The sequence below is a fragment of the Psittacula echo genome (assembly GCF_963264785.1).
Source record: "Psittacula echo genome assembly, chromosome: 24".
Lineage (NCBI taxonomy): Eukaryota > Metazoa > Chordata > Aves > Psittaciformes > Psittacidae > Psittacula > Psittacula echo.
This window is the reverse complement of record NC_137759.1, coordinates 5,817,553-5,839,494: the sequence shown is the minus strand read 5'-3', so window position 1 is coordinate 5,839,494 and position 21,942 is coordinate 5,817,553. Positions and strand designations below refer to the sequence as shown.

The 21,942-nt window shown below is 62.5% G+C and overlaps 3 protein-coding genes across 4 annotated transcripts; 1 reads left to right on the top strand and 2 right to left on the bottom strand.

Annotated features, from left to right (window-relative positions):
* Window positions 1–218: 218 nt before the first annotated feature.
* Window positions 219–1,879, bottom strand: GPX4 (glutathione peroxidase 4; the record flags this gene model as incomplete). The annotated part of the gene is made up of 7 exons (XM_080633987.1): window positions 219–382; window positions 606–665; window positions 885–909; window positions 1,016–1,167; window positions 1,251–1,395; window positions 1,516–1,610; window positions 1,808–1,879. 7 exons carry the CDS (start codon window positions 1,877–1,879, stop codon window positions 350–352), a joined length of 582 nt encoding a protein of 193 aa, XP_080490113.1. The 3' UTR covers window positions 219–349.
* A 235-nt stretch (window positions 1,880–2,114) lies between these two features.
* On the top strand, window positions 2,115–5,289 carry POLR2E (RNA polymerase II, I and III subunit E). The gene is made up of 8 exons (XM_080633935.1): window positions 2,115–2,360; window positions 2,444–2,618; window positions 3,435–3,550; window positions 3,840–3,920; window positions 4,006–4,064; window positions 4,194–4,272; window positions 4,560–4,639; window positions 4,813–5,289. Exons 1-7 carry the CDS (start codon window positions 2,304–2,306, stop codon window positions 4,623–4,625), a joined length of 633 nt encoding a protein of 210 aa, XP_080490061.1. The 5' UTR covers window positions 2,115–2,303; the 3' UTR covers window positions 4,626–4,639; window positions 4,813–5,289.
* Window positions 5,290–5,668: 379 nt separating this feature from the next.
* ARHGAP45 (Rho GTPase activating protein 45) lies at window positions 5,669–21,181 on the bottom strand. Of its 2 annotated transcripts, none has more exons than XM_080633875.1 (22): window positions 21,015–21,181; window positions 19,033–19,366; window positions 17,386–17,529; window positions 16,390–16,474; window positions 15,983–16,043; window positions 15,486–15,564; window positions 15,221–15,358; window positions 15,041–15,105; window positions 14,816–14,926; window positions 14,481–14,561; window positions 14,085–14,264; window positions 13,768–13,905; window positions 12,998–13,188; window positions 12,585–12,742; window positions 12,082–12,159; window positions 11,674–11,775; window positions 10,952–11,115; window positions 10,464–10,652; window positions 10,013–10,150; window positions 8,524–8,762; window positions 7,985–8,246; window positions 5,669–7,635 (listed from the first exon to the last, which is right to left on the bottom strand). In XM_080633875.1, exons 1-22 carry the CDS (start codon window positions 21,102–21,104, stop codon window positions 7,363–7,365), a joined length of 3,300 nt encoding a protein of 1,099 aa, XP_080490001.1. In that variant the 5' UTR covers window positions 21,105–21,181; the 3' UTR covers window positions 5,669–7,362. The 2 variants fall into 2 exon arrangements, with proteins under 2 accessions (XP_080490001.1, XP_080490000.1); XM_080633874.1 differs by lacking the exon at window positions 21,015–21,181 and adding an exon at window positions 20,294–20,469.
* Window positions 21,182–21,942: the final 761 nt, after the last annotated feature.

Genomic DNA, 21,942 nt, shown 5'->3' with positions numbered 1-21,942 from the left:
CTCAGCACTGAGGATTATCCTGGCTGAGCTCCGGCCTTGCACAAGGTCTCAGCTCCCCTGCAAAGCTCCAGCTTCTCCCAGCTCAGCCCCATTCACACTCACACCCAGACACAGGGGTCAGTTCTAACACCTCTATTTATTATTGCAAGGGGACTCGGGGTGCTGCTCTATGCCCAGCGGCGGCCACCGGCCCCGTGAAGCCTCCATCCAGCAGCTGCACGCCTGGGTTCAGGTCTGCCTCACCAGCGAGCTGGCTTGAAGACAGGCCATCATCGGGGCTGGAGGAGGAGAATCCATGGGCAGCGGGAGGCAGGCGCTGGGCAGGGCAACAGCAGAGAGAGGAGCAGACCTAGAGGTAGGCAGGCAGGTCTTTCTCGATCACCTGCAAGAGAGAAGGGGAGCACTGTGCTGTGAGAACATCACTGCCCCAACACCGTGCCCAGAGCCCCCCCCAGCCTCAGCCCAGGGGACTCCTCAGAGTCTGCACCCACCCTGGGTGGGCACCCACGTTCCTGGGAGCACTGGGGGCTTCTTTTCCCCCAGTCAAGGACACAGGGCTCAGCCCCAGCTTCCTCCCCTCTTCCCACCGGTCCGGCAGCACTTACGTAGGGATCCTCCATGGGGCTGTACCTCTTCACCACTTGGCCCTCCCGGCTAATGAGGAACTGTGGAGGGAAGCAGCACCCAGGGAGCTGGTGAGCCTGAGGTCTGGCTGTGGCTGATCCTGCCTGCGGAGCCACAGCCTCCCAGCAGACCTGCTCCCCCCCACCCAGGAACCCCTTGGGCTGCTGCTACCCCAACATCCAGGGTAACCACGCAGAGCAGAGCCTCGGGGCCCCCTCGCAGCTCCCCACAGACAGCGATGGATGGTGGCTGTGTCCTACCTTAGTGAAGTTCCACTTTATTGCACTAGGAGAGAAAAAACAGGAGTGAGATTGGGCAGAGAAAACCCCTTCCTCTTGCTGCAGCGAGGCCCACCTTGCTGCCCCCCCCCCACCCCATTCCCCTCACTCACTTGCCCAGGGTGCCTCGTCCTTTGGGCTGGTCCTTCATCCACTTCCAGAGCGGGTGAGCATCGTCCCCGTTCACATCGATCTTGCTGAACATGTCAAACTTCACCCCGTAGCTCGCAGCAAATGCCTTGATCTGAGCGTTGTCCCCGGGTTCCTGCGAGGGGCAGCACAAGGGCTCGGTGTGAGCCCGTCCCCGGCCGCCCTTACCCCCGCTGCGGAGCCCGCTCCCGCACCTACCTGCTTCCCAAACTGGTTGCAGGGAAAGCCGAGGATGCGTAAACCCCTCTCAGCGTATCGGGCGTGCAGGTCAACAAGCTGAGTGTAGTTTACCGGGGTCTTTCCTCATTTCGAAGCTACGTTGGTGATGATGCACACGTACCCCCTGCGCGGGAGGCAGCGGCTCGGTGGCGGTGCCCCCCCTCCCGCTCCCGGGTTACACAATGACCGTCCCCGTGAGGCGCAATCACAGCCGCGCTCCTCCCCCCGGGCCCCGCCGCCCTACCGGTACTGCTCCAGGGAGACGTCGTTGCCATCGATGTCCAAGGCGTGGAAGTCGTAGATGGCCTTAGCCGAGCGCCAGTCCTGCGCCTGGGCGCACTGCGGAGCGCGGGGAGGCACCGTCACCGCCCGCACCCCCCTGTACCGGCCCCGGTTCCGGCCTCCCGAGCCCCGGTCCCCCTTGTCCCAGGGGTTGGATCTCGCCGGGCCCACGCTCCCACGAGGCCGAGGCCTCAGGACCCCCCCCCAACCGTGAGGCCCCGGTCACGATCGCAGCCCGGCCCCTCCGCACTGACCATGCCCCGCACCGGCCCCGCTACCGCCGCCACGCCCCGCAGCGCGCTCCGCACCGCCTGACCCCATCCCATCGCGCGCCACCGCCCCCCGCAGGCCCTCAGCCAATGGGCGGCGCGGACTCACGGAGGCACCGCCTCTTTTGGCTGCGCAGCCAATCAGCGCTAAGGGATGCGGGGAGGAGCCCGGGCGGATGGAAAGCGGGGATCAGGGCGTTGGGCGAGACCATGAGTGTGGAGGGGGGGAGCAGGGATGGAACTAAGTGGCGGGCGGGGCGTGGTGCCGCGCTCCAGGCCGGCCCCACTTCATCCCGGTCGGTTTCCTCCTGACCGCAGCGTGCGCCGCGGCCTGTCCGGTGTGGGCCGCAGAGAACCGGCAGCGAGGCACCGGCACCCCCCCGGGGAGGAGCGGCGTGGAGCGGCCCGCAGGCGGAACAACGTTCCCAGCAGCCCCTGAGGGGAGGGTCCCGGTGCCGCCTGCGCACGGCGAGGCCGCGCTATGGACGACGAGGAGGAGACGTACCGGCTGTGGAAGATCCGCAAGACCGTCATGCAGGTGCGGGGCACGGGGCTGGGGCTGCGGGAACGCGGTTCCCGGCCGGTGCCCACTGCCCTGACCCGACCCGCGGCCTCCGGCAGCTCTGCCACGACCGCGGGTACCTGGTGACCCAGGACGAGCTGGACCAGACGCTGGAGGAGTTCAAGGCGCAGTTCGGTGACAAACCCAGCGAGGGCCGGCCCCGCCGCACCGACCTGACCGTGCTGGTGGCACACAACGACGACCCCACCGATCAGATGTTCGTCTTCTTCCCGGGTGAGCGGCGCCGGGCCCGTTAGGCCTGGAGCCGGGGTGGGGGGGAGATGCTCCCGGTGACCCAGGCACAGCTACAGGTTGGGCAGAGAAGAGATTCAGAGCAGCCCTGTGGAGAGGGACTTGGGGGTGTTGGTGATGAGAAACTAAACATGAGCCGGCTGCAGTGTGCGCTCGCAGCCCAGAAAGCAACCGTATCCTGGGCTGCATCAAGAGGAGCGTGACCAGCAGGTCCAAGGAGGTGATCCTGCCCCTCTACTCTGCTCTCGTGAGACCTCACTTGGAGCATTGTGTGCAGTTCTGGTGTCCTCAACATAAAAAGGACATGGAACTGTTGGAACAAGTCCAGAGGAGGCCACGAGGATGATCAGGGGACTGCAGCACCTCCTGTATGGAGACAGGCTGAGAAAGTTGGGGCTGTTCAGCCTGGAGAAGAGAAGGCTGCGTGGAGACCTCGGAGCAGCCGTCCAGTATCTGAAGGGGGCTATAGGGATGCTGGGGATGGACTCTTCATTAGGGACTGTAGTGACAGGACAAGGGGTAACGGGTTCAAACTGAAACAGGGGAAGTTTAGATTGGATCTAAGGAAGAAATTCTTTACTGTGAGGGTGCTGAGGCACTGCAATGGGTTGCCCAGGGAGGTTGTGAACGCTCCACCCCTGGCGGTGTTCAAGGCCAGGTTGGACAGAGCCTTGGGTGCCATGGTTTAGTGTGAGGTGTCCCTGCCCATGGCAGGGGGGTTGGAACTGGATGATCTTAAGGTCCTTTCCAACCCTTACTATTCTATGATTCTATGACCCTGGGTGGTTTCTCCCCCAGAGGAGCCCAAGGTGGGGATAAAGACCATCAAGATGTACTGCCAGCGGATGCAGGAGGAGAACATCACCCGGGCGCTCATCGTGGTGCAGCAGGGCATGACCCCCTCGGCGAAGCAGGTAGGAAGAGGCTGCCCCCGAGCCGTTGGGGACCGCGGTTCCTGTTTCACCTTTTGTACCTTAATTCGGGCTCTGGCTTTAAACCCAAGTGTATTCAACCACAGCAACAGGTTCTGGTTGCAAAGGGGCAGCTGGGAGGGTCAGGACATGGGTGAGGCATCTTTGCTCTGTGCACATTTTGCCTCTGTGTGTGAGCACAAGTGTGGTGATCCCCACATGCAGCAGCGGGTGCTTGCCAAGGAGCAGGGCCAGAGCCGTGCTGCCACCTGACAGAGCTTTCCCTTCGCAGTCCCTGGTGGATATGGCTCCCAAGTACATCCTGGAGCAGTTCCTGCAGCAGGAGCTGCTGATCAACATCACCGAGCACGAGGTGAGCAGGAGCAGCCGCTGCTGTGGTGAGGGGCTGGGCGCTTTCTCTGCCTTCCCAATCTTCCGGCCTCTCTCCCCTTTCACAGTTGGTCCCTGAACACGTTGTCATGACAAAGGAAGAAGTAACGGAGCTGCTGGCCAGATAGTATCCTTTGTGCCTGCCCTTCCTGCTCTGGAGCCATGCGTGCTCGTTTGGGCTGGAGATGCTCCCACCCGTCCGTGCTGGTTTGTTGCTGTGTTCCTGCTGCAGGAGCCTCTCCTTGACTCTCTGCAGTAAGCTGAGGGAGAACCAGCTCCCGCGCATCCAGGCTGGCGATCCCGTGGCCCGGTACTTCGGGATAAAGCGTGGCCAGGTAAGAGAGCAACAGCTTCAGGGAGCAGTTCCCTGCGGGCAGGGCGCGGGGGGCAGATGCTCTGCAGCGGTTCAGAGCTCTCAGAGGCAGGAAGGGCGCCTCTTCCACATGGAAAAGCTGCTGTAAGTTGGGTATAGAGGGGTGTAAACCTCTCAGATCCCTGGCTGTGGGGAGCTGGGTGAAGGGAGGAGCTCGGTGCTGACAGGGGCTTGGGTCTTGCAGGGAGCCCTGCAGGGGAAGCCCCACCAGCTTCTCTCCCTCATGAGTCCCTTCTGCCTGTGTTCCAGGTAGTGAAGATCATCAGGCCGAGCGAGACTGCGGGCCGGTACATCACCTACAGGCTGGTGCAGTGACACATTGCTGCTGGGTAAGGGCAGCGCCTGAGGCTGACACTGGGGCCTTCCAGCATGGACTGGAAGTAGCTGCCTCCGGGAGGAGCTTATCTCAGCTTTCAATTGCTTTTGGTGGGGGAATTGCTGGTGAGAGGACAGAGCAGAGCATGGCTGAGGGGGATTGCATCCTGAGTTCTCTTTCTTCCAGGTGTGGAAGAGCTGGGTGACTCCTCCTTATCTCCCCAGCCACCAGCACTCAGACACCTGCCTCTCCATAGGTGGCCAGGCAGACCCTCTCTCTGCATTGCCTCTACGTGCTCCTTGGCCTTGTTTGCCAGTGAGGATGTTGCTGTAACTCCTTGCTCAGGACTTGAGCCGTGCAAGTTACCTGAAGCAGCACAAGCATGCAGGGAGGAAGCGAGTGGGAAAAGGCCTTTGCTTTCCTGTTCTGTTCTATAGACTCTTATTTGAATAAAGGTTTCCACTCCTGTTGCTCCTCACTGCAGCTCCTCAGCCTCTGCCTGGGGCAAAGCCCCCTGGACTTGGCACCTCCCTGTACTTGTTACGTTCAGAGCCTTGCTGCTGAAGCTCCGATGCATTTTTGGACATGGCCAAGCCCAGAGCTCTCCCTGCAGCCTCAGCCTTTTGTCACTGACGTGGTTCCCTTGTTCTGCCCTCTGGCCCTTGTCTGAGACCCCGGTGTTCCCATTCCACAGAGCAGCCGCTCATCAGCCTCCACCACTTCCATTTCCATCTCTTCCAGGTCTTTTGAGGGGGGTTTAAGCTGGAACCCCTCGAGTGCTTCTGGTGCTCAGCCCCCTGTGGTCGGCAGGACTGGGATCTCCAGGACAGGGGTGGGAACACAGGGATTTTATTCCCGGCAGCGTGTCAATCCCAACACATGTCACACCCGGCTCACGGGCAGGTCGGAACAAACAGCTCCACTGTTCCTGTGCTGCATTCACACACAAACACAAGGTACCCGTTGCCACGGGAAGCTCAAGCACAGCCTTTGTCCCCCCTCACTCACACTCATTGTCCCCCACCCTCCCAAACACGCCTGGTACCGCCTGTGGTGCAGCGTGGGAGCAGGAGCCGGCCCTCGGCCTCCTTCCTCTCGCCACCCTGGAATGACCTGGAAAAATCATGGAATCACAGAATGGTTTGGGTTGGAAAGGACCTTAAGCTCATCCAGTTCCAACCCCCTGCCATGGGCAGGGACACTTCACCCTAGGCCATGTGCCCCAAGGCTCTGTCCAACCTGGCCTTGAACACCACCAGGGATGGAGCATTCACCGCTTCTTCCCAGTGTCCTGGTGCTGTGCTGTGGAGCAGGATGTCCCTTGGGCATCTCTCGCTCTTCTTCAGCTCAGTTCTGTGCCATTTCACTGGGGTTTGTGTGTACCTTTACCTGCTCTGCTGAGACAGGGTTCCCACTGCTCTCGAGTGCTCAGGATGGATCCTGAGGGGATCTGGTTGATCGTCCAGTTCTACACTATGGGATCCTGGCTGATTGTTGGGAAACAGCTTTGGATTCATGCAGTTCCTTCAGGACCAGGGACTGTGAGTAGCTGCTGTAACCTGCCTCTGTGCATCCATCCATCCATCGTGGTCTTCACTCAGTGACAGCAGGATGCAGCCCAGGTATGGGCAGGGTGAGAGAAGGCAGCAGCTTCCAGCTCTGCATAGGCTCCAAATGTACTTGTTTCTCTATGCTTCGGTGCAGAACAGTCAGAGCTTTCAAGTACTTTGGTCTTGTTTAACCCTTGTTAAGCCAGAGGAGGTAGTGGAGTCATGGTCAAGGCAGTCATAAAAGGAGAAGCCTCTTACACTGGTAGAGCTGTGACTCGCCTCAGGCCATGGGGGTCCTGAGGAGGAAGAGGAGGAGAAGGAGGAGGCATCGCCCCTCAGTGACCTGCTCCCCACCCAGCTCCATCTCCAGAGGGCACAGGTGAGGTCCTGGCCTCGCAGCTCAGACTTTTGGAGACCAAATGTGTCCCAAAGCAACCCTCCTGAGTGGTGGGGCCCTACAGCAGCACAGCCTGGCCCTGAGCCCGCTCGCAGCCTGGGCTGCTCCTGGCCTGGCTCCTGCTGAGCAGACAATGCCCATAAATACAAGCAGCGATGTGAAGGGAGGGCACGAAACGGGCTCGGATGTGCTGAGGCAGTAAATGCATCGCTGGGCTTTGGGTGCCTGGTACAGCCAGTTGTAAATGATGAATGTACCTGGCACATGGTGCAGCCTGAAGCTGAGGCTGGCTCCATGCACAAGGGTGCGGGTGGCTTTTAACTGGCCCCAGCACCCCTTGGGCCGTGTCCCCTTCCCAGGGAACTGCTCCCCAGGCTTGGCCTTGTCCATTGTCCGTGCAGCGCCCTTCTCCCACTGTCAGGAATGTCCCCGTGTCTCCCAGCTGCGGCCAGGAGGAGGATGGGGCCCTCAGACTCATCCTGCCTCCGCTGCTGCAGTGGAGATGTGGGGTTAAGGAGCGCAGTGAAAATGGGACCCGGCTTCAGGCTCCTTCCCAGTCCTGAACAACAAGCGAAGGGTCTGCGCCTTCCCTCCAGCCCCATGGATTGCACGGGGGCTCCCAGCAACGGACCCCATGAACCCTCCGGGAGCCGCGGGGCTGAGCGGGTTTGTGTGAAAGCCGCAGCAAGGATCACGTCCCCCCCGCCTGTCCCTCCCCACCCCTCAGCCTCGCACACAGCGCCGGGATGCGGCGCTCTCCGCTTCGGCAGCGGGGAGGCAGCGCTCGGGTTATTCGGCATCGCTGTGCTCCTCCCCCGGCGGGCTGCGGCAGCGCGGAGCGGAGCCCTCCGCGTCCGAGGGGCCGGTGCTGCAGCTGCGGCTCCGCGGCCCCTCGCTCCCGTCCTCGTAGCACGGAGCATCCTCGGTGCTGGTCTCGCTCTCCTGCTGGGTGAGGGGGGCCCGGGCGGCGCCGTGCGCGGCCCCCAGCGCGTCCCCGCTGTCCTCCAGCTCCGAGTCCGAGTCGACGGAGCGGTCGCCGGGCTCTGCGGGACACGGGGAGCCCTGCAGGGAAGAGGCGCAGCGGTGAGGGCGCGGAGCGGGAGGAGCGCTCCTGCTGCGGCTCCACAACGCGTTCAGGGGGGAAATATCCCTGTGGAAAAGCGTGTGTGCGCCATATCCCTGCCTGCCGCTGTCCTGGGGCCAAAACCTCTCACAAGAGGAGTGGGGATGCACAGGGGGATGTGATGGAGCAAGGCGAGTTTTGTAAGGGAAGGGCAATGATGTTGGCTGGCCCCATAGCACCGTATGGGACAGTGGGGATGGGGAACGTCACTGGGGTAGCAGAGGGTGCGTGGAGGAGCTGCTCCAGGCTGGGTGTCCCCTAGGGGTGCTCCCTTCCCCAGGCTCGTACCAGCTCAGAGCAGGTCCCTGCCTCCCCTGCGCCATCCGGAGCGTGTTTGCTGCAGTCGCCCAGCGCTGCCGGCTCTTTGTTCTCAAAGATGGTGGGGTAGAAGATGATGAGCGCCTCGATGATGCGAGACTGGTGCGGGTAATCCACCAACGAGGACAAGGAAATGGTGGCATCCGTGGGCCTCGGGCGCATCAGCGTTGGCCCGAAGACGATGCCCAGGTTGCTTGAGGTCATCTTGTTGTCCTGTTCCACTTCCACGATCCTGGGGAGGGGGAACTCGTGAGGAAGGAAGCAGGGAGAAGGGATGCGTGGATGGGCAGGGTGCAGCCAGGCTGGAGGAGAAGCTGGGTTGGTAACACAGCGGTCCCATCGGGGCACACACGAGCTTCAGAGACGTACCTGTAGCCACAGATCTATCCCCCAGCACCCGGGTGCTGTTCCCATGGGACCAGTGGGGAGGCTCCCATCCTTATCCTTATCACATCCATCACCCTCCCACCCTTACGGTGCCCCTCGGGCTCTGGACCTGCCCTTCTCACCTCCTCAGGTGCTGCAGCAGGTACTGCAGCGTGGCCATGTTCTCCCGGGGCAGCTCCTTCAGCAGCTCCTTCAGCTTCAGCACCAGGCTCAGCACCACCCTGTCGGTGTCGGCTCCCTTGTCCTCCAGCTCAGGGCCCCCTTTGCCGCTCCTGCCCTTGGCCTCGCCGCCCTGCAAGCTCTCCTTGGCCAGGCCCATCAGCTCGTTGTACATGCGGAAGGGCATAAGGGGCTCCGGGAGCTGCAAGCAAGAGCAGGGGACACGGTCCAGGTCCTCCATGAGATCTGGATGCATCCTGTGCTGTTGAGCTGAGGAAACCTGGAGCCTTTCTACAGCAAGGAACCATCCCTGTGGTTGCAAACCACACTACCCACAAGGTAAGGGTTGGTTACCCATCGCCTGGAGCATGGGAATCAGCCTGGCTTGGCCTGGCCAATTGGTACGTGTGAAGCTCTAGCAAAAAGCATTGTTTGATCAACAAGGAATGGGCTGTTCCAGGTGCAGAAGGCAGGATGAGGGCACAGCCCGCAGCAAAGGTGGGGATGCCCGAGGTGGAAGCTCTCGCTTTGATGCCTGCACAGAGCAGCACTGAACTAACGGGTGGTGCTGGGCGGCTGGAGGAGCTTTTGGGGTGCTGGAAGCGGAGGGGTTTCGGGAGAGGCTCCCCAGAGCAGGGCCCCTCCAGCCCTGCACTTCCCAGAGGGACTTGAGCCCCGTTTGTCTGCAGCGAGAGGTTGGATCCTGGCCCCTCCTCTCTTCCCACCCTGGGTTTCCTCCCTCCACAGCAGCAATTCCAAGCCCGGGAACGCAGGGAGCAGCCTCCTGAGCCCGGCTCCATGGCCCGGAGCCCTTGTGCAGCGCTGCAGGGGCCCAGGGACAGGCGGCACTGAGGGGTTAAGCTGCAAAGCCGCGGGGTGAGGAAGCTGCCTCCTCCCTGTGGCTGCTGGAGGATGTGGGTGATGATGTTGGCAGGAGGCAAAGCTGCTGGAGCAGCGCGAGGGGCTCAGCACCCATCAGAGCCTGCCCCAGAGTGACCTGAGGGGCTCAGCACCCATCAGAGCCTGCCCCAGAGTGACCTGAGGGGCTCAGCACCCATCAGAGCCCACCCCAGAGTGACCTGAGGGGCTCAGCACCCATCAGAGCCTGCCCCAGAGTGACCTGAGGGGCTCAGCACCCATCAGAGCCTGCCCCAGAGTGACCTGAGGGGCTCAGCACCCATCAGAGCCTGCCCCAGAGTGACCTGAGGGGCTCAGCACCCATCAGAGCCCACCCCAGGGTGACCTGAGGGGCTCAGCCCTGCTCCTGCTCAGGGGACCATGGGCTCTTTGTGGTCACTTCCCCTTTCATGCACCCGGTTCCCTGTTGCGAAGGGGAGGGAGGATTCGGGTTCCCTGCGGGTGCAGATGCTGCAGCGGTGCTGGAGCCCCATGGAGCGGTTCTGGCCACCTCTCCCCTGCCTCCCCCAGCAGAAGGTGTCCCCGGCACCGTACCTGCCTCAGGTAGAGCTTCAGGACATTGCTGATATCATGGGGGGAGGCCTGGGACAGCTCCACCAGCTCCTTCCCGTTCTCAAACGCTTGGCAGAGCTTCTCCACGCGGGTCTTGACGCCGTTAACTCGGTAGATGCCCTGCAAAGGGAAGGAAAGCGGGGCTGAAGCAAGGGGAGATGTTTCCCTTTATGTTTGCATGGGAGCTTCTACCTCCAACCCTCTCCTTCCGGGGCTGGAAATCCCTCTCAGAAGCCATTCTGGACGTTACCGTCATAGGAAAGAGGGAAGCAAGAGAAAGAGTTTCCAAGCTCAGAGTTTGGGCCAAGTTTATCAGCTGGGACTTTCCAGGTTCCTGTCTCCTAGGAACCTGCAGCCCGGTGTTTTCCATGGCAAGTGAAGGGGGTTCCAAGGGAAAGCAGCTGAGAAGAAAAGGGAAGAGGGAATTTGTCACCTTGGTTTTCAGCGCCCGCTTCTCAATCTCGGTGATGCATTTCTTGATGATGAAGGGGATGCCATCGGCACTGCTCTGAGACGCCTTTGTGAAGTCCTGCCCGAAAAGCTGCAGCTTCCCTTGGAGCTTCTTGTGCCCGCACTGGATGGCCAAGGATTCCAGGCACTTCTTGTGGCAGGCCAGGTTGCACTGGAAAACAAAGGGAAAAGGCATGGAGGCGGGAACAGCTCCATGGGCCAGGCGGGAGGGCAGCCACCAGGCATTGCCCACACTGAGGAGCTCCTGGAGCACGATGGCAGAGAGGAAAATGCCTTTATGGAGACACTGCAGGACCCCCCCGAAGGAGGAGCATCTTCCTGAGCACTGGTTGGAGCTGGGATAAGGAAGCGGATCAGGGGACCATGCGCATGGCGAGGACACTCCACTCCTGGGATACCTGGATATCCGCCTGGATATACCTGGATATCCACCACTTCTCCCAGCTTTACCTCCTCACATTCTGCTCCCTGGAAGTAAACGTAGCTGTTGCACTCCCGACACTTGGAAGGGGTACGGAGCTTCCGCAGCCGATGGGTCTGGGCAGCCTTGGATAAGCCAATGTTTCGGAAAGGCCCCGTTGGAGCCGCCATCTCTGGGGTAATCCCATTGATGCCTATGAGCAGAACAAAAGGAAATGCTCCAGAGGATGCAGGGTGAGCCAAGCTGGAGCAGAATCCAGGAATGGTTTATATCAGAAGGGACCTCAAAGCTCCTCCAGTTCCAACCCCTGCCACGGGCAGGGACCCCTTCCACTGGAGCAGCTCCAAGCCCCTGTGTCCAACCTGGCCTTGAACACTGCCAGGGATGGGGCAGCCACAGCTTCTCTGGGCACCCTGGGCCAGCGCCTCAGCACCCTCACAGGGAAGAGCTTCTGCCTAAGAGCTCAGCTCAGTCTCCCCTCTGGCAGGTTAAAGCCATTCCCCTTGGCCTGTCCCTACAGGCCCTTGTCCCAAGCCCCTCTCCAGGTTTCCTGCAGCCCCTTCAGGCACTGGAGCTGCTCTAAGGTCTCCCTTAAGGAGCCTTCTCTTCTCCAAAAGGCAGTGCTATGGGCTCCTTGTGGGGTCACCATCGGGTACCCTCGGTTACCTCCAGAACTCCTGAATGTGGGAGAAGCCAGCGCAGAGCTGGCTTTGCCTGTGGGTGCTCAGCAGGACCCTGCACGGTCACGTACCCTGCTCAAAGGGGGCCGTGTTCTCATCCTTCTCGTCCAGCTCCTCACTGGAGGACACGGTGCCGTTGGAAGACAAGCGCTGGAGCTTGTGGCTGAACTCCCCTGGCAAAAGGAAACCCGAGAGCTGATTCCCACAATGATCCCTGTGGGAAAGGGGACACCAGGAGCCAGCAGGGGCTGTGCAGGGGAGTGGGCTGCGGCCAGGGGAGTGTGAAGGTTCAGTGGTCCCTCACCCCATCCCCTCCCATCCCCTCCCATCCCATCCCATCTCATCTGCTCCCCATCCCAGCCTGTTGGAGACTGGGATCAGAGCAGTTATTTACAACACAGTAACCCCGATGCTCTGGTTTTAGGCTGAAGGTGTTGGAGGGGAAGGGCTCCCTGCCCTGGGCTGGTTTTGGTGTTTACCTGTGCTTGAATCCAGGCTGCTGCCAGCTTCGGTCATGGAGGTTGGCCAGGATTTATGGACCTGGTGTCCCCTCCCACCTGCAGAGGAGAACACATCATTGTCCATTTGGGGCTGCTTCCTGTGCTCAGGAGAGAAACACAGGGGAACAGCCTGGACCCCGGGAGACACTGGGATTCCTGAAGGAAGCTGCTTGGTTTCCTGCTGACGGGCTGCCAGAGGGGCTGGTGGCCTTGTGATGCCTTTGGTGAGACACCCAGCGAGGGAAAGAGGAGCTGGGATGATGGAGAATGCTCTGGGTAGCACCAGAGAGCCAAAGGCAAACCAGCCCATGGATCTGATTCGTGTCCTTCAGGAGGTTCAGCCTGCAGAGCTCCCACCCTGCCCCGCTGCTGCACAAGCCCCCCCGGTGCCCACGGAGGTCCGGCTCTGCTCCGGGCCCATGGGATGCTGCGGGATGCTGTGAGCGGTGCCATTGGGAGCCTCTGCTCTACCCTGGGCTCACCTCTGCACTCAGCAGCCGTGGCCCCACCGTGCTGCTCCTTGGCTCCTGCTCCTCCTTCCGAAACAGCCCCGTCCTTGGGCAGCCCGGCTCCATCAGAGCCGGCTCCCGATGGGAACTCAGCGTTGAAGCTGCCTTTCCGTGTCCGAGTGAAGGGGGACCTGGGGGTGGAAAGAGGGGGAAAAGGGAATGTCTGAGCGTGTGAGGAAGGAGGAAAACCTTATTCACGGCGCCATCCGCCTGCCCTGGCGTTCCTCTCTCAAACACCAGGTAGCCTGTCCCATCCATGGGATGTGGGTATCCCCAGCTGGTCCAGCCCCAGCTTTCCCCCACAGGAGCTGCCTCCAGGCCCACTGGGAGGTCGTGACAGTGAAAGTGAGCCCAAACCAGGGCTGGTTTCCCCCGTCCCTTCCTACCAGGCGTTGTGCGAGACGTAGGGCTCGAAGTCGTACTGGGTGTCGGGCTCGTCGCCGCGCTGGAGCTGCCTGACGTGCGAGGCGTACTGCTGGCCCGGGTCGTAGAGCTTGCTGCTCTCGCACAACGTCTGGAAGTTGACGGGCAGCGGAGCCGTCTGCATGTGCATGATCTGGTAGAAGGAGATCGTGGCCTAAAGGCAATGGGGAAAGTCAGAGGTGAGCTTTGTGGAGCCTCAGAGCAGCCTCTGGTGTCTGAAAGGGGCTATAAGGATGCTGGAGAGGGAGCTTCATCAGGGGCTGTAGTGATAGGACAAGGGGTGATGGGTTCAAACTGAAACAGGGGAAGTTCAGGTTGGATCTTAGGCAGAAATTCTTTATTGTGAGGGTGCTGAGGCAGTGGAATGGGTTGCCCAGAGAAGTGGTGAATGCTCCGTTCCTGGCAATGTTAACCTGGCGGCTGGACAGAGCCTTGGGTGACAAGGTCTAGGGTGAGGACTCCCTGCTCATGGCAGGGGGTTGGACCTGGATGATCTTAGGGTCCTTTCCAATCCAAACCATTCTATGGTTCTATGGAGGAGATGGGAAGTCAGGAGCAGCACTTGGTCTGCAGGCTTGAGCCTTGGCTTTTCAGGGAATGAAAGGAGCTCTCCATCCACTCGGACCTCATCTGAAACAGGGGCAGCCAAGCCAGGACTGCTGGGGAGGCAGCTCTGGCCCTCTCCTGAGCAGCACCTCTCATCCTGGGGCTGACCCGAGCGAGCTCCACTCACCAGCTTGATGACCTGGTCGCTCTGCTTGATCATTTCATGGATCTGGCGCAAGGAGTTCACTTTGGTGTCCTCCAGCTCCTGCTTCTGCGTGTTCGCATCCGCAACACAGGTCCGATACGTGGCCATCGCCTCTTCCGCCTGCGAGAGCAAGAGGTGGAAACCGGCCATGGATGGGCAGAACAAGGAGAGAGAACATCTCTGGAGAGCAGCTTTGGACCCATCGAGGTGTTCCTGTGCCACCCGGCTCTGTGCGAGGACAGCAAGGGGCGAGAAGGCTCTTGCCGGGCTCAGCCCGTATCCAGAGCCCACGTTCCCACCTTGTTCTTGGCTTCCTCTTCCAGGCGCCTCTTCTTGTCCAGGGTTTTGGTGGTGATGCTGCTGGCAGTGCTCTGCTGGTCTTCTTCTGCTTTCACCGCCACGTACTTGGCCTTGTCGTGCTCCTCGCTGCGCTGCATGTAGGTCTGCTTGGCCTTGCGCAGGTTCGCCTCTGCCTCTTGCTGCCGGTGAAACAGTGACCCATGGGGAGGGCTGCCCCATGCAGGGGGTTCTTATCTCCTGCAAGCCCCCCCTGTTCCTCTGGTGCCCCCCAGCACAGCCGGACACAGCACCCAACACTGCTGGAGAGGGGCCGAGCGCAGCATCCTCAGGGGGGTATTTGCCATGGGATGCTCCAGAGCAGCCCCGGGCAGCACAAACCCGGTCCTGTCACTCACCAGCTTCCTCTGTGCCCGGTGCCACTGCTCCTTGATCTCCTTCCTCCTCTTCTCATGTTCCAGGCGTCTCATTGAGAGTGGCTGCAGCAGGGAGAAACGGCCCCACACTGGTCTGAGCTGCTCTTCCCTTGGCAAAAGGCTTTTCAGGGAGAAGTGCCGTGTGCTGGTCGTTCCCAGCACATCCCAGGGACATGGGAATGCTCCTCGGATGAGGGGGAGGCCACCATGGTGCTGATTCATTTGAGGGGGGGCTCTCCTAGACCCTGTTTTCTAACCCCTCAAAGCCCCAGCGACTGGCTGAGAGCTTGGGCAAGACCTGAGCCGGGTCCCCTCACCTGGAGGAAGGTTTGCTGCTGCAGGGTGCTGGCAGCCTGCAGAACCGACGTCGCGTGCTCCGTGTCCTGCTCCAGGGTCAGCAGGTAGATGGACAGGAAGGGCATGTTGGCCTGGGAGAGGTGGAAGGGCACCACTCTGAGCCCTGCACCGGGAACCGAAGCATCCCCCAGTGCTGCCTTCGGAGATGCAGAGCCAGAGGTGATGCTGGGACGCGTGGACTGTACCTCCTGGCTGAAGGTTTGCTTGCAGCTATTGGCCATCTTCTGAAACCCTTTGGCAAACTCCATCTCTGGAAGAAGAGGGTTGGAAGTGAGGAGACATCCGGGACGCCCTCGCAGCATCACTGCCCATAAAGGACCTCGACCTGGTCTGATGCTGCCTAACCCTAACCCTCCCTGCCTCACCCAGTGTGGTCCTTTTCTCCAGGTATCCCATGAGGTCCTTCATGTACTTGGAGATGTTCTTGGCGTACTGGAGGGCAGCGTCCACCCCCCCCTCGCAGCGCTGCAGGAGCACATCCACTTCCTCAGCAGGGGGACAGCCTGCAATGGGGCGAGGAGGAGGAAGGTGGGGAGGGAGACACTGGATGTGCTGGTGTCCTGCTGCTGTTCTGCCAGCCCCAGCTCAGCCCCATGCCCTGGCACCCCAAACCCTGACCCACAGCCTCACCCATGGCATAGCTCTCCGGACCCGAAGGCAGGCCATCTCCTCCAGGCCCGGGGATCCCCCCGTAGAGGTTCTCCATAGTCTGGGAATTGGGAAAGAAAGGGAATGATGAGAAAAGAGGAAGGGGAGTAGCCGGAGGGGCTGGTGGATGGAGAGACCCGGAGCTGCTGGAGCCTTTCTGCTGTTGCTGGAGGTCTGCTGTGCCCAGCCTGTGGCCCTATGGAAAGGCTGGGAGCTAATGGGAACGGCACTGGGGAAACACCTTGCTCTGTGCTCACACCAGGCTGGGGCAGAGCTAAGGAGAGCACCCAGAGCCCTGTTTTCTGCCTCCATCCCTTCCCAAGCCACCTCACCCACTGGATCGTGCTCCCAGGTGGCTTTTCCCATCTCTGGGATGGTGGCGAGGGCAGGAGCGAGTGACGGGCTGGGAATCACACACATGGGGCTGGGGGCTCTGAGTACATCCCAGGACCCGTGCGATGGGAACAGGCCCCACTCACCTGGTTCTGGATGGAGAGGATGGTGCTGCTGTCCACCTCCCCCATGAGGAACTCGGACACGCTGCGAGAGAGGGACAGGGCCGGGCTCAGCAGAGGGGTCACTGTCACCCAGCAGCACCCACCCGCGCTCCATGGAGCAGGCGAGGAGCTGCAGGGCTGGATTCAATGGGATCAGCTCAGCCCCGCGTGGGGGGGTCCTGGAGGAGGGGCAGAGCTCGGCCCATCACTGAGGAGGGGATGGGACATGGATGCTATGGGCTCAGGCAGGCTTTGAGGTGCCCCCTTGGTGTGGGTACATGTGGCAGGAGGGATGCATGTGCCCTCCTTATGGGGTCCCCAAACCCACCACCATGGGGACAGAGCGATGGGGTCCACCTCTTGGGGACGGCTGGCTTGAAGCCCCTTACGTGCTGCTGAAGGACACCGCGATGGTCTCCACGGCCTTCTCGAACTCCCGCTTGTCCCCCTCATTGTTGGATTCATAATGGAAGCCTGGAAAGGAGGGCACGCAGGAGCTGTTCACTGCTGTCCCTGTCTTGGCCCCTGCTGTGGGGCTGGGGCTGGGTTGAGCTCCAGGGAGCACTGGGATGTAGAGGATCACCCCTATGGATGATGGACTGTGCCTAGTGCAGCGCAGTGCCTCTGCCCCCCCATCTCTTCCCTGCCAGCATCACTTGGCTCATGCTTCTCTTTAGTCCCATTATCCAGGGCTCTGGAAAATTGCTGCTGAGCCTGGACCTCTTCCGGAGCCTCCAGGGTCTACCAGAGCCCCTGCTCCATGGCGGGATGAGATGGCTTCCTCCAGGAGGGCCCTCACCCATGGCCAAAAGAGGAACCACTGCAGCAGTGGGAACCGGCACAGGCCAAGGCTCCTCTGGGGGGCTGGGGCTGGTGAGGGGCTGGGATCTGCTCCCCTGCTCTGCCACAGGGATGCAGCAGCCTCGCCTCGCTCCATCCCAGCCCTGTGTGGGGCCGGCCCCATGGCGAACCCCCTGTCACCCACCACGAGGCTTCCTGTGCCCTCGTGGTTGCTGTTTGGTGTCCAGGAAGCGGCGGGTGACGCACGGTGTTGTTGTGCTCTGCCTGCGGTTAGTGCGGCCGTCCCCTCCCCGGGGGGAGCTGCAGGCAGATGCTGAGCCCCAGCCGGGCTCTGGCTCCATAAACACTCAGCTCCGGCCACGCTCTGTGCCGGGAGCAGGATCCGATTGTGGAAGTGTTTTTCCTGTGGCCGTGCTTGGAAAGCCCCCGGCTGGGATCTGGGCTCCGTCATTTCTGACTCTAAAGCCTAAACCACAGCAAGCAGCACGCGATGCTTCCACTCCCTGTCCCCTGCTCCACTCCCAGCAGCCCCCCCCATGGGGTCCCCCCACATCCCAGCACGGGGCCCAGCCCCATCCTCTCACCCTTGACTCTGGAGATGAGGGTCCCGGCAGCCGTCAGGGTCTCGAGGGTGTTGAGCAGTGGGTACTTGTTGATGACCTGGCGCAGGACGCGCAGGGTTTCACCCAGGCACTCATGGGCCAGTGGCCGCTGGGGCTCTTTGGGGTCTGTGAGAGGGGGAGTCTGAACTGATGCCACATCCCTGCCCCACATCCCTGCCCCACATCCCTGCCCCATGTCCCTACCCCATGTCCCTGCCCCATGTCCCTACCCCATGTCCCTGCCCCATGTCCCTACCCCATGTCCCTCCCCCATGTCCCTCCCCCATGTCCCTGCCCCATGTCCCTGCCCCATGTCCCTGCTCTTCGGATCCCCCCTCCCATCCCCAACAGCCATGCTCTGGACAGGGTCCTGACAGGCCCCCAAACCGTGCAGCCCATCCCCTCGGCTTTGGGGCTTCACAGGACCGATACAGCCAGTCCTGCTTGTCCCCAGGCCTCTGCTCCCATCCCGGCCGTGTCCCAACCTTCCAGGCATTTTTTCCTCAGAAGTAACTTTTTCCCTTGAAAGCAGTTTGGGAATTTCCTCCTCATTTCCGCCCCTTCCTCCCCACGGGATGGGCTCTGCCAGCTGCCGGCAGGGATGCAGCAGCTCTGTCCTGCTGCCATGCCCATCCATGGCATCCTTCCCCATCCCCTCCATGGGCTCCAGCTGCCAGTCCCGGGGGTCCAGCCCGGCTGCCCACTGGCTCGGTTCCAGTGCCATGGAGCAGGGCTGGGCACCGGCAGCGTGAGGAGGTGAGGAGCCTCCCATAGGGATGTGCTGGTGTGGGACACCGGCACCCACGGCCTCACCAGGCTAAACCTGCTCCCCATCCCAGCCCCAGATTGGGGTAAGGAAGGGGTTTCCTCCATTACCTTTCCCATTTCCCAAGTGGGAAGCGGGGAGATCAGCAGGGCAGGGAATGGGAATGGGGCTGGATGGGTTCAGAGGATAGCTGGACTCTCCAAAGTCATGGCAACATCCCACAGGTCAGCCCCAACCTCTCCCTATCTCTTTGCCAATGGCAATGGCACCATCTTGGCCATCCCAAACCGGGTCCAGCCATAACTGTGGAACCAGGCAGTGGATGTCACTCCTGCTCGGGGCTGTTTCCTCCCTGCCCAGACCTTTGCAGTGATCTTAAGGCATCACCCCCCGGCAGCACAGACCCCAGGCACATGGGGCAGACCCCTGGGGCTGTGGTTTGCACAGCGAGCGGGGATGTGCCAACCTCTTTGCAGACCCAGAACCGAAACCACGGCACCGTGTGAACCCCCCAGCCCCACCTCGGCGCTGGGACCACGAGATCACCGCATCCCTTTCTCCTCCCTTGCCCCATAGCCCTGCACCCACGCTGGGACACGACCCAGTGGGTCGTGGTGGGGCCGTGCCCGGTGCCCCGCGGGGCCCCGACCGGCAGCTGGCACCGCTGCGCTGTAAACAGGAAAACGGGCGGATGAAAATAGCTCGCGGGCAGGAAGCGGCGTTATCCCGGCTCCGAGCAACCGGCAGCCACCCACCGCCTCCCGCCGCGGAGCCCCCGGGGGTCCCGGTCCGCTTCCTCCACGGGGCCGATGTGTGCCCGCGGTGCGGATGCGCTCATCCCCCCTGCTCATCCCGGCACTCACCGTCCCGCAGCACCACGTCCCGCAGCTTCTCCAGGGCATCAGCGAACCGGGCCACATGCGCCAGGAGCTGGGAGATGTCCTCCGTGTCGATGAAGGGGCCCTCCCCGCCGTCCATGGGGCTGTAGGAGGACGTGGGCGTCCTGTGGCCCTTGGGCACGGCCCTGGGGCCGGCCGGGGTGAGGGGGAAGCCGGCGGCGCTGGCATGGCGGCTGAGGCTGGTGGGGCGCTTGAGGGTGCCCACGGCGCTGGGGCTGGTGCTGAGCTTGGAGCTGGCGGGGGGCAGCTCCCCCAGACTGGAGCCGGGCCCTTCCAAGCAATCCTTGCGGGAGAGGTCCTGGGGAGCAGCGAGGAGCGTGAGGCTGGGACCCCAGCGAGGGCAGGGAGCAGGCAGCACCCCGGGACCCCCAGTGCCGCCCGGCTGTTATCTGAGGGGCTGTGCCTCAGTTTCCCCATGCAGGCGTCCTGGCAGAGCCCGAGGGTGATCCTGTCCGGGTCCAGCCATCCCTGCCATCCCCTCCACCCCAGCTCCTGACGGATCAACTGCCCCAGCACAGGGGTTTTGCAAAGCAGCATCGCCTCTGAAGCCACAGGCCAGGAGCCAGCTCGGTCACCACATCTGCCCCCGTGGGCCCCACTGGCCCCCGCCAGCGCCTATGGGTCCGGCTTTGTCCCTGGGGGGCACACAACAGCCATGTGGGTGACACTGCCCTGGCTCCACCAGCACCCAATGTACCCACTGTGCTGGAGCTCCCCATCCCCAGCGGGCCATGGCGCAGCTGAGGAGCCAGCCCCACCATCCCTTCCTCTTTTTCAGTCTGTCCCATCCCCAGGTCGGGCACAGCCCCGATTTGTAGGGGTAAAATTGCCCCAGGGAGGGGTCAGTACCGGCACCGGGGACCATGACCCAGTGAGGGTCCTTGTGGCACAGGGAGGGGACCCCCATTGCCCATCCAGCATCTTCCATCAGCAGCCCTCAGGCACTCTGGTGTGTCACGAGTGCGCTGGGTCTCAGCACCCCCAGCCGGGCACTGCTGCCTCAGTGGGACCAGAGCCCATCTTTGGTACTGGGGCAGACACCGAACCCAGTGAGCAGCTGAGGCTGCTGTGGGTGAGACTGAACCGGAGCAGCTCAGCCCCCTGGGACCAGCCAGACCAGCAAAGGGGGTGCCCAAAGACCCCCAACCTGCAATGGCTGGGGGCAGCCCTTGAGAACCCATCTGCGTCCCCGCGCCCCAGGGACCCCGGTTCCTCCCAGCCGTACCGTCAGCCGCACGGCAGGCGCGCAGGGCAGCGAGTCCAGGGAGCGTTTGGGCGTGCTGGCATTGCCCGTCCTGCGGCGCCCGGCCGAGTAGGGGCTGTAGCTCCTCCTGCCACCGGCCCGGCGCAGCATCCCTCCGTCTGCCACCCATAGGCCCCTCTCCCGAGGGGTCAGGGATAGGAATGGGTGCCCCTTGCTATGGAGCCATGGGCGGGCTGGCGGCCCCGTGTCACCGGCCCCATCTCTCCCCATGCTCTGTGACTGGGCGCAGGCGCGGGGCAGGCAGTGCCGGGGTGCGTGGAGGAGCCCCAGCTACCGGCCAGCCCCACTTCCTCCTGCTCCCCTCCAGCTCCGGGGGGGCCACAAATACATGAATACACATCAGAGCCAGGGCACCGGGGCTGCCCAAGCCCCCCCCCCCTCCTATCCCTGCCCTCTGGGGGTGCCTCTGCCCTCCCCAAACCCTTGGCCACAGCCCCGTGGCTGAGCTCCCCTGCCCTTTGCCACAGCTCCCACGTTCCCTGTGGCTGCTCTATCCCCTTCATCTGGGGCAAAATCCCCCCAGGCGCAGTGAGCAGGGTCTGTCTTTGGCTCCCTCCTCCTCCTTGCAGACCCCCTGCCCGCACCCAGGTCCCCCTCCCACCCTTTGGCTCGTCCCAGCATCTCCACGGGCACCGTGGCCCCATGGCCCCCAGCTTGCCGTGGGGTGACACGGGACACTCACCGGCAGGGTCTGCGGGACGGGGCTTCCCGCCCGGCTCTTCTTGGAGATGGAGGGGGTTTTCATCAACTCCCGCTTCTTCCGGGAGAACATGGCTCCGGGGCGGCAGAGCCGCTGCCCTCGGGCCCCGCTGCCCTGCCCGGCTCCGGCTCCGGCTCCGGTTCCTCACCGTCCCGGCCACATTCGCCGGGGCCAACTGTCAGGAGGGCGCGTGTGACGCCGCCTTATTTCCTCATCGGCTTCACAGCCCAACCTGAAACAGGAAAAGCCCCAATGAGCACCCAGGGTGCCTCGCTGGGGGGAAGGGGCACCCCGGCTGCCCCTCGGGGTTGTGGGGGGCTTGGGCCCAGGGCTCCATAGAGGGGTCTGTGGGGGGCAGAGACCCTCACTCTGCAGAACAGGGGCTGGCCCCCAGACCTCTGCGGGGCTCACCCCTGTTTGGGGGTGTCCATCACCCCGGGGAGGCAGAGCGGGGAGCAAGCACCCCATCGGTGGGCACCCAGAGCTCAGCATCTCGATCACCCCCAAAGGTCTGGCCCCAAATGCTCACCGGGGTCACCTCCCTGCCCTGCCACCCGTGACCCACGCACCTATGGGTGCTGCAGCCCCACAGCCGCCTGCTCACCCACAAGGGGGATCGATAAACCCCGGGAGGGACAGGACGGGTCCGGGGGAGCTGTGGGGGACGCTCCGGGGACCTGGGGGGGGTGGTGGTGTGTTTCACCCCGGGCCCACCGCGGAGCTGCCTTCGTGAGACACGAACACGGACACAGTGGATCCTGGTGTGAGTGTGCGGGGCAGGTGTGGGGTTGTAGCGTCCGTGTGTCCCGCCTGTGCGCGCACGTCTGTGTACACACGTGTGAAGGGCGATGTACAAGCGTGTGCCCGCTATGGACGTGTGCGTGTGCTCGCTATGGAGGTGTGCGTGTGC